General features: G+C 40.9%; 1 protein-coding gene across 3 annotated transcripts in view; it reads left to right on the top strand.

Moving 5' to 3' along the window:
* col18a1a (collagen type XVIII alpha 1 chain a) overlaps positions 1 to 16,369 on the top strand; it is a 73,539-nt gene that overhangs the window by 27,783 nt on the left and 29,387 nt on the right. For 2 of the 3 annotated variants that reach the window (XM_079357339.1, XM_079357340.1), the window contains exon 1: positions 9,022 to 9,457. The exons of the other annotated variant lie outside the window; for it this stretch is intronic. In XM_079357339.1, coding sequence (XP_079213465.1) covers positions 9,118 to 9,457 — 340 coding nt within the window. In that variant the 5' untranslated portion in view covers positions 9,022 to 9,117. Of the gene's footprint in view, positions 1 to 9,021; positions 9,458 to 16,369 lie in introns of those variants that run through there. 3 annotated transcript variants of the gene reach the window in all.

Here is a 16,369-nt window from a genome sequence, read left to right on the forward strand (position 1 = left end):
GTGTGTGTGTGTGTGTGTGTGTGTGTGTGTGTGTGTGTGTGTGTGTGTGTGTGTGTGTGTGTGTGTGTGTGTGTGTGTGTGTGTGTGTGTGTGTGTGTGTGTGTGTGTGTGTGTGTATCTGTGTGTGTGTGTGTATCTATCTGTGTGTGTGTATCTGTGTGTGTGTATCTGTGTGTGTGTATCTGTGTGTGTGTATCTGTGTGTGTGTGTGCTGAGAGTTCTGCTTCAGGCCCGGCCACCACATCGCTGCAGCTGATGAAAATAAACACCATGTGATAAGATTATTATCTTAGTGAGCAACATATTAAACTCTGAGTGCGTGTAATACAGCCACTTCCTCTTACCTAACCAAACACAGTCATGAACCCATGAAAAATATTCGTTTTTAAAATATTGTGTTTTTTCCTCGGAGTGCCTTATCTACCATGATAAGCTTTTTAGTTTTTTCGCACACAGTGTTTCCACAGGTGTGTTTGTGTGAGCATAAATCTCGGGGGTTGGGGAGGGTGGCTCTGTCTGCTCAGTGAAGTTTGCTTTTTTATTTTTTGGTGTGAACTGCAGCAGCATGCTCATGGGATATAATGTTTAAAGAGTAATCTATGTGCAGGTCATTGTCAACTTCAAATACAAGCTAACATCTTGCTGAGTTCAGAGTGATCAAGGTTTGTGTGCAGCTCTGCATCAGAAGAAAACAAAAAGTAAAAAAAAATAAATCATTTAGGTGTATTGTACTTTGTATGCATCAATGACTTTTCTGAGATTACATTCAGGTTTGTTTATACCCATTTGATTTATTTTGTTCTTTTTAAGCAGTATAATTTACAAGGATACTTTCTTTTTTTTTACTTTACAAAGAACGAGAAGGTGCATGACGAAGAAAAACGTATAAACCTGCACTTTGTGCAAGGAAACAATAAATCAATTGGTAGAAATTAACTTTTTTTTGTTCAATACAGTTCTATAGCCAAAACTCCACAATCCACCAAACACAGAGGAAAGAGAAACAAATGATTTAGGTGAACTTCCCGTTATAGATCGGTATGATTTTATGATTTCTGCTTTTATGTGACAAAATAAACAATGAACCAACCCCTCACAAGAACCCTTGAATGTTGTGTATTAAATAGAAGAGTGAGTAAAAACACATTTAAAAATAAATAAATAAATACTCTAGAGATTTCTTCCCTTGAGCTTCAGATGAAGGATTTGTATTAAGTAAGTAACTGTTAAAGGTGGCGTGTGGCTCAGTGTTAGGACAGTAGAGGGAGCCATTTCCCCACTTCTACTGCTCAGTACTCGCAGAGGTATTTGTTCAATCAGCTTTTCTTTAACTGTGATGCTGGAATCCTCTTCTTACTAGGATTAAGTCTGGTGTTAAAGAAATTTCTCCCACGGGCTCTACAGAACAGGAAATGAAAATATCCTTCTATTCCAACATCTCCAGCAAACAGCTCATGACAGCAATAATGCCATGATTGTACTGTACGTTAACTCCTGCAAAACATCTCCAAACCCCCACACACATGACTTTGTAAAGCAATCTTTTTCAAGCTGACACACAGAAACATGGTAAACATCTATTAAAGTAATGTGCCCTGCAGTCAGTGCACGTCTTGCTGCGTGTTACAGTTGGTTAGTTACAAGCAGAAAAATTGATTCTGTGTCTGTCATTAGCTAAGACAACAGCTCCCAGGCACTGCAGGCCAATTACAGTTCAGACATTTCCGGCTCAACACTGCAGTGGTTAGCGGAGTTCTACAGGTTTTTAGGTAGCTGTTTTAGCGTTTTAAGGATGACAGCCACGCCGTTGGTTTTCATTTCAATTGTCTTGTGTAACATCAAATAGTTAAATATTTATTTTTATCTGTGTGAAGATGAGGCATCTGTTTTGCCTGACAGGATAAATCGAGTGTATCTGGAATTTCTGGTTGACATGTCGATGGCTACTTGAATGTGATTTATTTTACTCTGAAGTTTGTTGATCTGAAACTGATCGAATGATAATTTGACACACTCTTGACTTGCTCGTGCATGGGAAGTCGTTCCAAAAACATGCATGTTTCATGGGGTTTGACAAGATCTCGAGCCAAAGACTCAACAAAAGAACCAATTGGTCATGCTCTGCCCGACTAAGTGGAACGTATATGTTCTCAGAGCGCATATCTGCCCCGCTTCATTCCTGATCATATTTAATGAGAAGATTACATTTAGTAAGCTGCATTCAAGCTGGCTAAACATTGATGCATCCCTTCTGTCCTGCAGACACTGCAGTCTATCTCCTCTTCTACTGTAACTGTAGTTTAGGCACCACAGGCTACATATCCTCCTGTTGTTATGGAATGTGTCTTATTCAGAGTGACAGCCAAGCTGTTTCTGCTTGCCTGAGCAGGACTGAGAGGAACCCTGCAGGGCTCTGACTGTCTGCCTCGTTCCACGGGGATTCTGGATCGTTTTGTGGAACTGTTTCAAAGATGCAGCTCAGCGCTCTCCAAAGAGGCATTCAGTTGTTTTTTGTGGCTTCTAGACAAAAAGTTGCCTAAATATTCTAAACCTGCTGGGATTTGATTGGACTGTATGACAATAGAGTGCTTCCTTTGGCATGTGATGAGCTTTGGAGGTTTTGGAGTTAGTGCTTGGTACCCTGTCATTGATTTGTTAAAGGGTAACACTTACTGATCTGCTAAAACAAAACAAAACAAAAAAAACAGATGTCCTTTGACCGTAGCTCCACTTAACTGTGCATGTAAATGTGCTGAATGAAGAATGAGAGCTGTGTCCTTCCCTGACTGTACCGCTGATACTCAACTTTAGTGACAAGCTGAAGAGGCAGAAATCTGAATCTGATGTATCCTAAGATTATTTTCAGTTCAGGCTCCTGTGAGGAGTTTGTAGCTGGTTTCAAAACGGACGGAATTTCATACTGATGCCTCTGGTAAATTATGCAGGATGCACACAGAAAAATAATTTAAAAAAAAGCAGGACTTACACATGTTCAGAAAAAGATTTACTGTTGGAAGTCTGGCCTAACACAGACACATAACAATAAGGCTTCACAAAGAAGAACACACTAAAATCTAAAGTTGAACAGTTCAGCATGAAGATGTCACATCACTCTGTGTAGTCTTCTGTTACAGAGTGGCAGTAGCATCAGTAGTGATACTTGGAGCATACAGTATACTTGTGTGAGATGCTGCATGAATGGAGTGTAAAACTGAATGAAATCCTGTTCCTGTTTTTTTTTTTTAACTTATATTTCCTTTATTTTTTGTCCACACCACACCTGTTTGCATTAGGTGTTATACACAGTCAGTCCATCATACTGCCTGTAGCGCTCTGCAGATCTATGTCCCAAGACACTTAAACAGCTTTGGTTTACAACAATTCAGGTCTGAACGAGAGGCATCTACTCTGCAGGCAAGGTCCCTCATTCACAACCTGCTCCTCCAGGCCATTCAGACATGGTGATAAGTCTCTATTTGTGGGAAACAGGACTCCTTTCCCTCCTAATCTGATAGCTGTGACCTTCTGACCCCCTTTCTGTTAGCCAACCCCCACCTCTCTCATCCCCCGGCAGCCTCGCACAGTCAGCGACACACACAGTCACTGATGGGAGATCTTTGAGATGTCGTTAGAATCAGGCGCTCTTATTCAGACAGTTTTCCTGTACAGGATGGCAGCATAGAAGCACAATGCACAGAACAGACTGCCTCTGCTAGGCTGAGTTAGTTTGAAGTCTGTTCACCGCTGACACAGATGTTTCACAAAAAGCAGTTTGACCTCCATTCTCGCCACTTGATCAATGCTTAACTGTGCTTTAATTTGAAGCCACCAAGATTGCCAAGTCTAACCTTTACTGATTTGATACAGTTACATTCTTACACAACATGTCTCACATTTAGCTTGAAAGCCTCTGTCTGAATAGTCCTCTAATTGTACTGTGAGTAACAAGTGATCTCTTGCAACCTGTCGCTCAGAGGAGAGAATGCAGAGTGTTAGAGATTATCAGATGATTGTTTTACAGCCTTTTCCTTCAGTGTTTTTATTCCTGCGGTTGATTCAAACTGAGATATGCTTACACTGCTGCTCAACTGTGACTCGCTGTATGCCTGTGTAAGTCAAGCAGGTGTGTGTGTGTGTGTTTCAGCCATATGTTCTCTCGACTTGTGTCCCTCTGCCTCTCACTGTTTACTCTGCTGCTCAGCTGTGACATGCTGTGCAACTGAGGCCCAAGTTTGTGTGTGTGTGTGTGTGTGTGTGTGTGTGTGTGTGTGTGTGTGTGTGTGTGTGTGTGTGTGTGTGTGTGTGTGTGTGTGTGTGTGTGTGTGTGTGTGTGTGTGTGTGTGTGTGTGTGTGTGTGTGTGTGTGTGTGTGTGTGTGTGTGTGTGTGTGTGTGTGTGTGTGTGTGTGTGTGTGTGTGTGTGTGTGTGTGTGTGTGTGTGTGTGTGTGTGTGTGTCTGCACATATGTGGGCTCGTTCCTGAGTGTCTGTGGATATCCTAATCTGTGTTTGTGTGTGATTTAAAACTCCAATCCCTAAGAGTTTAATGCTCGTATAACGGCCAAGACTCACAGCGAAGAGGTCAACGACCCCGACCTGCTGAAACAACATCAGTGAAGGTGCAGGAAGGGCCCGCCAAAAGGCACTCTGCCTGACCTAAAGAGTCTACAGAGTCCAGACCCTCTAGCTTTTGATCGTTAACTTAAGTTGTAACATGCGTCTGACGTCATGTCTCAATGTTTGTACAGCAACGCTTCAGGTCAAAATGTCAACCGTGAAGTGTGGCATTGCAGTAGAGCCCTTATTAGCTGTAACGCTAATCAATAGATGCATCGTTTAGATGTTTTAAGCACTTTAATGATAGTTTTAAGTACAAGAGTTACTCAGAAATACTGTACGTACTTTCCCTAACTTTTACTAACTTTCCATCCATTGCATAGGAGATTAGGTTGCATCACATGTCCTCGTCCTCTTAAATGATTCACAAACGCTATATTTAGCACCAAAGAAATTGGCGCTCTGCTTATGAAATCCAATATCTGGATGACAGTGAGACAACGCTGTGTGCTGACAGATAATTGGACGCCTTTGCCCCCTTGTGGATTATGTTCAGCAGGTTTTGTTGGTGTTGTAATTAGTCGATCATTCATCCTCCCATTGATGGTCTTAGCCCTCACAGTCATTCCTGCTCTTAGGTTTCACCCTTTTGTCCGTGTATTGTGATGGACCGGCACTGGGGAGGCCTGGAATTTCACTTCATCCCCTGCTCAGGCATCCCAAAATTTCACAGGTCGCAGACATGAGCAAACTTTATCATTTTACACCCCACATTGCAAAATTCAACAGTTTAAGATAAATTATTTTACCTTTGTCTTAAAGGAGGATTCATTTTCAGCTCTGAAATGGCCAACACCACAGCCAAAGGAATTCCGATTTTTCTTTTATCTGTAATTTGAATGATCTTTTTTTTTTTTTTTTTATAAACTTCAGGTCTTAGGGTAATTTGATATAGTGTAAGTTTGTAGAGTCACTACACCAAAGTCATCCATGTTGTAGTCGAAGGGCCACGGCCATGTGGGATACATTTGTTTTATTAATGACTTCTCTATTGCTCCATTTTGTGCCACCACCCACATTCGACTGTGCTGAACAGAACACTTTTGCAATGCCAAAAAAGTTCACATTAGTTTTCGTGATTTGGGTTAACTGGCCCTTTAGATTACTGGAGACCCCTGCTTAGAATATGGTCAGAGGTTGAACAGCAGGTGACCTGCATGTGAACTGGGTTAAGGGGAAGTTTTAAAAGCTGTTATCAAACGTGTTAAACTGCAGAGAATGTATTTGGCTCACAAAACAGAAGAATCTTGGATGATTTACCAATAACTATAACTCATGGGATCTTCTCATTAAAATCTTTTTATTCACACTAGTTTCATAGATTTTATTATCGTGCATTTTGCAACCTACTCAGCTTAGGTTCTCTGTCAAGCTACGTTCAACAAAATCTATCACAAATCTTCTTTTGCCCTTTTTCAAAGAAACTTAAAATGATGCATGTAAATCTGTGTTTTCTCTGCCCAGTGAAAACTTTCAGTAAGAAACTGTTCTTACTGTAATTACCCTGCTCCGACTACAGATGCCACTTTGAACACAGGAAATCTTGCCATGTTGTCATTATGGTGCTCTCAGCCTCGACTCTATGCGGGCAGCAGCAGACTGAAAGAGGATGTTGAAAAGAGGGACACAGACTTCTGACAAAGCTCAGGGCACGTTGATAGTTTGATTGATGCAGATTCTCTATGCTAAAAAAAACTGTCACTCCAAAGGTACCATAGTACTTCTATAATTAAGTGCAATTTAGTCTTTTCCTTGTCAACTTCTCCCCTAAAAAAGCAGACAGGTTCCTGGATCACATGTCACAGGGTATATGCTCTTGACCACCCAAGATCTCCCACTTTTCAAATGTTCATGAAAATTCCCCAGATCTGGATAATCCCTTCCCCTGTCACACAGAAATAGCTTAAGGTAAATATATATCGTCATCTTTGGGATAATTACACCTTGTTTGGAGGCTAGTAGTGACACATTCACGTGAAGACAATTTCTTCTTTTTCTGGGTTTTCCGATTTTGCATCTTTTCCAGCTAAATGACCGAAAAACTGTCCACAGGAGGTAAAAGGTTAAACTGTTTATGACTGTTAAATCAATCGTTTCTACAGTCTCAATAGGACGAATAAGATAAATTATCAGTGATCTCATAATATTTATCTGCTGAAGTTTCTTCTTTTTGTTTCTGTACTCCCAACCTGGACGGTAATCCATTCATTTATTTGTTTGGATCCCCATCAGCTGAACCCTAGAGCTCAGATTTTCTTCTCGGGATCCAGATTTAAAAACATTTACAGGAATATAAAATGTACATTTAAAACATAACCAAGCACCCCAGTCCACTCAAACCCTGACTTTTAGAAGAGGGCATTAAATAGTTTACTGGAATCAATACAATGGATTCGGTTCCATTACAGCTCAGCGATATGTGTCAGGCTAATCATTACCTACAACACTACAGAGTTTATTACTTTCTGGGTTTATTATCCAAGACTTGACTTAAAACATTGTTTTTTTTCTGTGTAAAGACTAACTACAGATACTTTGATCACTGAGTTTGGCCGACCACAGAAACAGTAAATGATCAGTGGACTTCTCGTCTCTCCTGAAACATGTTGTGATGGTAACTTTCTTGCAAAATGTTGTTGGATTTCGACTGGGAAAAAAATACTGTTATATTTCCAGTAAAAGTTGGGAATCTTCATTGTTGTTTTCAGGCAACTTCTTTGAAGTGAACAGTACATTTCTGACAGTTTTAGAGTATTAAAAGTGAATGTCATGGGACAGAGGGCTCACTTCATGCCCAGAGCGTCATCTTATCTAATTTATCCTGGGATCTCTCCGCAACAAGCGCCTAAAGATGTTGTCACTAAACCTCAGATAAAAATAAGCCTTAGATCTTCCAGTCTTGAAAAGACTTATTCATAAATGTGTTTAATGGCAATCAGACTTTTTTTCAATTCTTCCTTAAAGGGACAGACGTTCTCAAAAGGTAAAGTCAGACACTTTGTAAGGCAGTCACAAGTCTTAAGTCAGGTTTTACGAAAAGCAACTGCTTTCCACATGACTGAATATTTTTCTCTTCCTGAATTGTTATCAAAGCAAACGGTGCAAAATGATTTCCCTGTCATTATAAAGAGAGCTGTGTTGTATATTTCCTTCTAGAAATAAATATGATTGATGAAGGCTGAAGTACATTTAGACATTTGCCATTGTCAGACCAAACAAACTTCATCTTGCAGGCAGGGGTCGTTTGGATCATCACTGACCCCCAGGCAGTGACAGAGAGCTACAGGATGAAGTTGTCAAGCTCATGTTAAGACATCTCTATATCCTAACATAAGCGTCTGGTACTTTTACAAGGACTAGGGCATGCAGCGCCCAGAGATGACCAGAGCTCGATTCTATCAACAACTGAGGGTACATGGACGACTTTATTTTAAACCCCGGTTCTGTTGCACAAACCTCCTGTTCCTTATAACACTAAGCTCCTGTTAGCAGACGTTGAGGGTCTCTGTCAACTGATCACATAGGCAGAATGAGAAACTAGTCTGAACAAGAAAGTGAGGCCTAAGTTACTGTGTAACCACAGAGCGGGGAAGAAAAGGGGTCTAAACTGGTTTGAACAATAGATGACACCACATCTTAACCAGAGGAAGGATATAAGTTGACGAAGTTGCATGATGATCAGCGTGGAATAGAGTTATCTTGACTTCAATGTAAAGACATATTGACATATTGACTTTCAGTGGCTGGGTTGATAGTATTCATATTGAGTTAACAGTGCAGTAGAAATATGCTGTTTTGAATAATTCTACCTTTGTCTTATTAAATCAAACAATTATTGTAATGAGATACAGCATGAATGTTAGATTCCATTTATTTTTACACATTGAAACAACAACTTTGTTTGATAACTGGTTGCATTGTGCATTGTGGGAAGATACTTATTCAATCACCTAGAGCTGCTAACATTTCAAGTATGCCAAAATAAAAATAAAAAAGAATTTGGCTTGAGTAACTTAAAACTGAATCAACAAATTGCATGGACACAACTTTTTCTACTGTTGTAAATCCAGTGACTCTTTACAAGAGCTAGATCTGTCCTATTGTCATGTTTAAACAAAGCAAACAAGTCAAGAGGAACAAATTGCCCCTCTCTTTCAAACACTGAAGGCATCAGTATTGTACACTGAAAGGAAAGGCTGCTGTAATTCTAAGGTATAAGTCAGCAGGAGAGATCGCTTTTCAGTGCTGTGACAAAAGGAGAAGGAGGGGGGAGGAGGAGTCAGGAGAGGAAATATTGCCAAGACAGCCAATACCAAGCACACCTCCTCCCGCTATCCCCCTTTACTCTTTTGAATGGGGCACTCCTCTTCACTTTTCCTCTCTGCCTGCTGGAGTGTGTGTGGAGACAGAGCTGGGCAGAGTGTGTGTGAGGGGGCTGTATGGACATGTCATCTCTGGGAGTCTAATCAAGCTGGTGGAAGTGGTTAAGACTTGGTAACTAAGATGAGGACCCATTTTGGAGTTTTGTTTCTGTTGGCCCTTTGGCCTGTCCAGTCTGATGCTTGGTTCTGGTCATGGACTGGTACGACACCAATGCCCCAAACAGTGGAACAGGAGGGGTCTGGCAGTCCAACAGGTAGTGGAGAACCACCATCAGAGAATTTTGAAGGAGTTGGAGCAGAGATTATTGATGAGAGACATGAGGTTGCAAAGCTTGTGCAGACTTGGGATGAGACCACTGAGGCTCCTCGACTGACCTCACTAAAACCTACAACACAACAGGAACATGATCGTGCATCAGAAATAGCAACATCAAGGATTTCGTCTCGAATTCGTGAATCTGGTAATGACAAATCTTCACTAAGGGTTGTGGGTTCTGGAGGATCTGGTGAACTGAGTTTAACAGAACATGTTTCAGGACTTGGATCTGGGCTTGAGTCTGGATTTGCACCAGACATTGGACCACATCTTTTGTCCGACTCAGAATTGGAGTCTCAATCTGGATTTCCAGCAGAAGCCGACCCTAGTGGGGGATCTGGCTTTGAATCCCAGGTGTTTTCAGGGGAAAGCCAACAAGGAACAGTAAGGCCAACTGAATTGAGGGGGTTAGACACTGAAGCCTTTACAGTGGCTGATTCAATACATCTAGAATTGAAGGCTCAAAATAATGCTGAGATTCTTCTTAACAGGACACTTGTGTCAGAAGCAGACCCTAGCGTGGAATTTGGCTTTGAATCCCAGGTGTTTTCAGGGGAAAGCCAACAAGGAACAGATAGACCAACTGATTTTAGTGGGTCAGACAGTGAATTTTTATCATCGTCCAATTTAAAAGTTAAAAATAGTACTGTTCTTGTTCTGAACAGGAAAGCTGATGATGCCGGTCGTCAAAAATCAGAGACAAATCTTGATTATTCCACTGAACCCCACAATAAAAGCAAAGTTAGTCTGCAATTGAACAGTACCTATTTTGGTACCAATTCTGTCAGCACTACCCAGGTGGCTAAGACCAACCAATTATTGGAAGTTTCTCAAAGTCCACCTGATAGATCAGCAGCTAACCAGGAGGCTATACCAAGCCAAGTTTTTCCGACTTCATTTGCTAGCCAGACATTTTCGACTACCCAGGCGCCAACTTATGACCACAAATTGTATATTACCCTGCCAGAAGCAGCTATCAAGAGACCAGACACTACCTTAATACCTATAGCTGAAGTGCAAACTCAAGTGCCAAGTCAAGAATTTGAAACTAGCCAGACAGTAGTAACCAGCCAAACTGGTTATATGATTTATTCCTCTGAAAAATCAAGTGACCAAGGGTCTAGCCAGGCAACCTTTATTATCCCGACAGCTGAAAGCCACCCAGAAGACGCTAAATCAGCAGTAACTGTAGAATCCCCCACATGCTTTTTGCTAGATACTGCTCTGCCGTTCTGCTCTTCCATGGTAGGAGAAATGTTTATTTTGCCTAATTATCTCAACCAGAGTAGTGTGGAAGAAGTTCAGGTTCTCCTAGAGGAATGGGCATGGCTTTTGAGGTCAAGATGCCACCATAGTTTGGAGTGGTTTTTCTGCCTTCTCTTGGTACCAAAGTGTGGTTCCACAGTCCCAGTACCGGTTTTGCCTTGCCGGAGTTTCTGTGAAGTCTTGCGGGATAGTTGCTGGACGATCCTGGATGAGGGACGCCTCCCTGTGGAGTGCCACACTTTACCAGACGAGGAGGATGAAGGGTATCAGTGTTTGTCAGTTAGTAACCAGAAAGGTAATCACTGGTTCAAATGAATCCAAGATTTGGGATACACTTTGAACCAGTTTTCAATATCCCTACTCCCAAGTCTGTCTGGTGTCTCCACCCACTACCAAATACCCACCCAAAGAAACTGACATTCATCCCTGTCAGCCCTGAAAGAAGAAATTAACAAGGTTCCCATGCACAGAAATGTTTTTTTTCTGTGTGTTTTTTTAATTAAACAAGCATGCACCAAGATTGTACATCCTGTTCTAACAAGCATGGTACCAGCTCTCCTCAACGTGTTGCATGTGTGTTACCCTTGTCCTTTGGTTGGCATGTGACTTAAGCTTTGAAGGTCTTCATAACACACACACACACACACACACACACACACACACACACACACACACACACACACACACAACCATACACACAACCACAGAACAGCCTGTTTATGGTTCATTACCAAACCAACAGATGTGTATTTCCTCTCAAGGTAATTCATTCCAATGGCAATATTTTGCTGACATGCTGTTTTCTTCGTTCTCTATATTCTGTCCGGCAGTGCAATCATAGCACTGATTTCCAATTTCCAGCATAAGATGCCACACAAAAAGAGAAACGAGAGAAACTTCATCTTCCAGTTAAACGCCTGAGTTACTTGATTCAAATTGTATCATCAGAAAACAACCTGGTTTAATTTAACTTATCCATTTATTTTATTTTTTTAAGATTTTGCTGAGTTGGATTTATTATTTTATAATAAATAGATAATAGATAATAGATAATATGATAAATAGTCAGAGGCAAATTTTCTACAAACAATGTTATGCATGACGTAGTGTAGATAATTTTGGCATGTAGCTTTGCATGTCTCTTCTGACAGTCAGTGGCGTGCAGTCAGCTTGACGTGCATATTTGCTATCCAGTAATGGACAGATAAAGTTGTCATGCATGGGAAGCAGTCATGTTTGCATCAATGGTTTTTAAGCAGGATGTCTGTTTGTATCAGTGTTTCAGGTAAAAATATTTTTGACAGCTGTGAAGTTGCTGTTTGCATGTTTTGAATGTAAACTGATGACAAATTGAATTCCCAGTCAAGGCGCTTGTTCTATCTGATCTGCAATAATGTGCTTAACATATGAGTCTGGAGATGCATTAATTGAAGGATTTTAACTCATTGATCTCCTGGGTTGTGTAGAAACTGCATGTATGTTCTATTCACATGGCATGGCAAATACGAGAAAGGTTCATTTATCTGACTGGAACTCCCCTTGAGATAAATTATCTCATCGTTTCTTATCTTCTCTTACAAGCTGTTTGAAGCTGCTCTCGTAAGCAGACATGTTAGAGCCAGAGGGATTTATGTTTATTTAAGTGAATGTATTACAGCAAACATGTCTGCTTAAATTAACATTGATTGTTGATATCATCCCAAAATTAACTGAACCAGTTAAGTATGTACGCTGTGTGCCCCTTATGATAAAGAAATGGTAATAATTTGATTGGCTACTGTTCTGCTCTCTCACTTTGACTTCAGAGCCCTGTCTTTTTACAGTGCTGCTATCTTTTTGACACCTGGCTTTACTGACAGATGTAAGTGGACAAGAAGTCTCTGGCAGCAGGACAAAGTGAAGCACCAGAACAGATCTGTATTTGTTTTAATTGGTCCAACCTCATTGTGTTGGTGTGTAAGGGGGATGTGTGTGTTTTTTTTGTTTTACAAGTAGTGGGTGACGGTTAAAATGGGTTTATAGTTTCCCTTCACTCTGAAGTGTGTAGTGAAGCTTTTGTGGACATTTCTGCTGAGCTTCACACTTCAGTAGTTTAAAATAAACGAGAGGTAAGGTGTACAGAGCTCAAAAAGGATCCAGAAAAAGCGGCGACTTTCCAGACTTCTCAGGCTTGACAACACAAATAGACCAGAGGCGAAATATAAAGTATGAACTTGATGCCATTTATTTTAACCTGAAGGACAACTTTCATTGATTCTCCAGAGGCTGGTTCACAACACAGATGTGTGGGTATCATTTATTACACAAGCCTCAAGGTATCACTTGAGTGCCTAGTCACTCTAAATCATTCTTCAGACAGAAAGCCACTGCAGTGAAGACCATCTGGATTTACTCAGTCAAATACACAGATCTTAAGTCTATGTGCACAATGATTGTTGAAGTGATGGTTGAGATATAATCATGAAGCTTAATCAACTTGTTGTAACAAACTACTGTGCTATTGAGTTACCCCTGTCTCTGTGAGGTCTCTTAGTGCTGAAATCCAGGAGATGACTGATAAACTTTTGAGTCAGTGAGACATTGCCTATGAGCATTTAAACCCCACATGGTTTCTCTTCACAGTGCCGATCTCAAAGTCTCACTGAAGGAACAAGAACTCAGTACAGTAACGTCATGTTATTTTGAACGTAGCTCACAAGTTGGTGGGTTTTGACATATAAATGAATGCGGTCACATAAAAGCTAGCGATAGCTAGCGTGATGCAAAGCTCTATAATTGTTTTTTCCTTTTAACTTTATCTCCCATTTCATTAGCTTAATGACTTTATCCTTGGCTGTTTTCTCCCCATCAGAGCGCAGTGTGTGGGGAATGTTTCACCGTCTGCAGCTGTGTTTGCTTCATGTGTACGTAGAGGGCACTCATATTCTCCTTTTGTTTTGGGGCGTTATCACACCATCCCACTCCTCCATCATTTATCCAGGACCTGTCACAAAGGAATGTCTCTCGATAAACTCCCTCGTCTTTTAGTTGAAATTTCATTTAAGAGCCGCTAGCATGGGTGAACACACACTAATATCTTTATGTAGCGTGTGTGTGTGTGTGTGTGTGTGTGTGTGTGTGTGTGTGTGTGTGTGTGTGTGTGTGTGTGTGTGTGTGTGTGTGTGTGTGTGTGTGTGTGTGTGTGTGTGTGTGTGTGTGTGTGTGTGTGTGTGTGTGTGTGTGTGTGTGTGTGTGTGTGTGTGTGTGTGTGTGTGTGTGTGTGTGTGTGTGTGTGTGTGTGTGTGTGTGTGGGAGCTCACTGTGGGAAGATTGCAGAGATATCAGAGTGCATGGAAACTTTGTCAGATGTGATCCTTTTACTACAGGGGCCAAAGACAGGATTGTTAGCACACAATAGCCCTTTTAATGATGTTTTTCCATGGTTACCAGGCTGCTGCTTGAAAGATGAGCAGTCATTCATATCAGGGTGCAAAGGTCAACTGCAACTTATTTGAGTTAATTCTTCATGGTAAAACTATATCCTGTGTGTCACCTGTCTGTTACTATAGGCTATTTATTTGTCATTCCGGTATAAATCCTGTCCTCAGCACCTCTGCGGTGGTCTCAAAGCATGAAAGGATGTTATCCTGTGAAATAAACAATGCCTCTCTGGCGGTATCCGACTGGCTGTGTATATTTAGTCTGTGTTTTGGGGTTTGTTGGCCCCTTTTGGTGGTCTGAGACTGATTTGTAGCAACGTGGTTCTGTTGAGGAGAGATTGGTGTTATATGTCATGACAGGAAAGCCCCAAAGCTGCTTCTAGTTCTTCAGCGGGCAGCTTGCCAGGGAATCATTCAGAGTTGGCTCTCATGAGGGATCCAATTATGGGCACAGTAGGTCCAGCTTCTTTGCTGCCAGGAACTTGATTGCCCCCCCTGGTTAAAAATGAACGAGTGCAAAACAAGAACTGACGAGAAAGTGTTGCAACACACAGCAGTGATGTTTTCTATTGGCTAATGGCCCAATTGTGACACTCTTATTTTACAATCTAAGGAAAGAATTGTGAAGTATTTTTAAGCCTATTTTAAAGCATTACAACAATCATCTTATCTCCTACTCCTAACCCTAACCCCGAGTTCCCAGAAGTCATGGCTTTTAAAGCTAGAAAATATGGCCGGGGTTTTTGTTTACACTCTGCATGTTGCCTCCAAACTGTGATTCTTTACAGGTAGAGAAGTTGAACTGTATCACGTTACTCCTCCTCCAAAGAAGAAAGGGCACAGCTTGCGGTAGGCCCATCTTCCTCTGTGCGGTTTGTGAATTACAGTCTTCGAGGCGAGCCAACATGAAGTCTCCTTCCTGGCTTATGATGTGGTTTTTGGTTGATATCTTTTTTTTTTTTTTTTTTTTTACCCCCGAGCATTCTGCATCCTAAGGTTAAGGATTCTGCAATATTTGCCAAGAAGCTCACATAATATTGTTGCCAAAACAAAGAGCAATTTATGCATACTGTAGGTTTTCTACTCAAAACATCCTGTGTTCATTTTATATTCCAGTTAAGTGAAACATTAGATCACACAACTCGTCAGAGATCTCTGTATCGACAAAAACAAGAAGAGAGTATTCAAACATGTTTGGCACTTTAAATTTCACGTTATTTATGTCATTTGTAGGTTATAGAAATGGATTATACCATATCCCTGTCTATATGTTCTAGATACAGTTTGATAAAGGGCTGCATTGCACTTTTCTCAGCAACAAATTGTTTACATTTGGCTCATCAATACATTTTGCCAGATAAAATTGATTTCACTAAGTACATTTCAATAAATCTTGAATCAATGTTCTCATCTCCAGAGGGAAACCCTGGCCCTCCACACCACCCACTGACAGGTTTGTTTGTTTTGCAGAGTGAGGAGAGAGATTATTAGCCATGTCAGCGGGCCTCCAGGGATGTTTTAAATGGTGATGGAGCGTGGTGAGAGAAACCACAAAGTTTTCTATGAGCATCCAGATGGTCAAAGGTTTTCCCATGGATATCACAGATTTCTTCACAATCCCAAAGTTGTATATACAGTCTCACACTGTTTATACATTCTCAGCCTGTATATACAGCTTTATCAATGGGGCATCACAAACTGCGGTACCCTGTCCTGGAATGGTTGAGAATTTAAAAAAGCCTCATTCCTGGTGGGGAAGTCGCCTTCTTGACAAGACAAACTAGCACCATAAAATCAGCGCCCCTCCATTCTTCAACAGTCCTTTTCTAAGCTGGATTGGCCTTGAAGCTGTCATTGGGTAACAAAAGCTATTTGGAAAAAAACCTGAATTGAAATTGCACTTAAAATGCTAATGATGAACCTTTTGTATACTTCACCATTTTTGCTCTCTGGGCAAGAGTGACTGGCTGCCCCTTTGCTTACAATGCAGACACACTGAGCGGGCTTAAGGCTAACATTCCTTTGCAAGTTGACAGCAGGTCAAATCTTTTGATCTGCTTTAGATCTGGTTATTGAATTATCTTTTTTAATAGTTCCTAGCTTTTTTCTCCTTTTATTGGCATGTGGCAGAGTTTCATCTGTAACTTAATTAGATCTGAATGAAATAGAGAAATGGTTAGATTCTGATGGTCTTATGGTTCTCATGCTTGTGTTCTCTCTTTGGTCAATTCTGAACATAGTCCCAAAGAGCGCACGTCTGGTCGGTGTGAAGGATAATAGGTGAGATTTTTCTCTGATGAGCGGTTTGGGGAGCTTGAAACGTGAGGGCACATGTGACAATTACTGTTGTTCATTTGGCAAATAAAAAGCAA

The sequence above is a fragment of the Symphodus melops genome, assembly GCF_947650265.1.
Source record: "Symphodus melops genome assembly, chromosome: 12".
Classification (NCBI taxonomy): domain Eukaryota; kingdom Metazoa; phylum Chordata; class Actinopteri; order Labriformes; family Labridae; genus Symphodus; species Symphodus melops.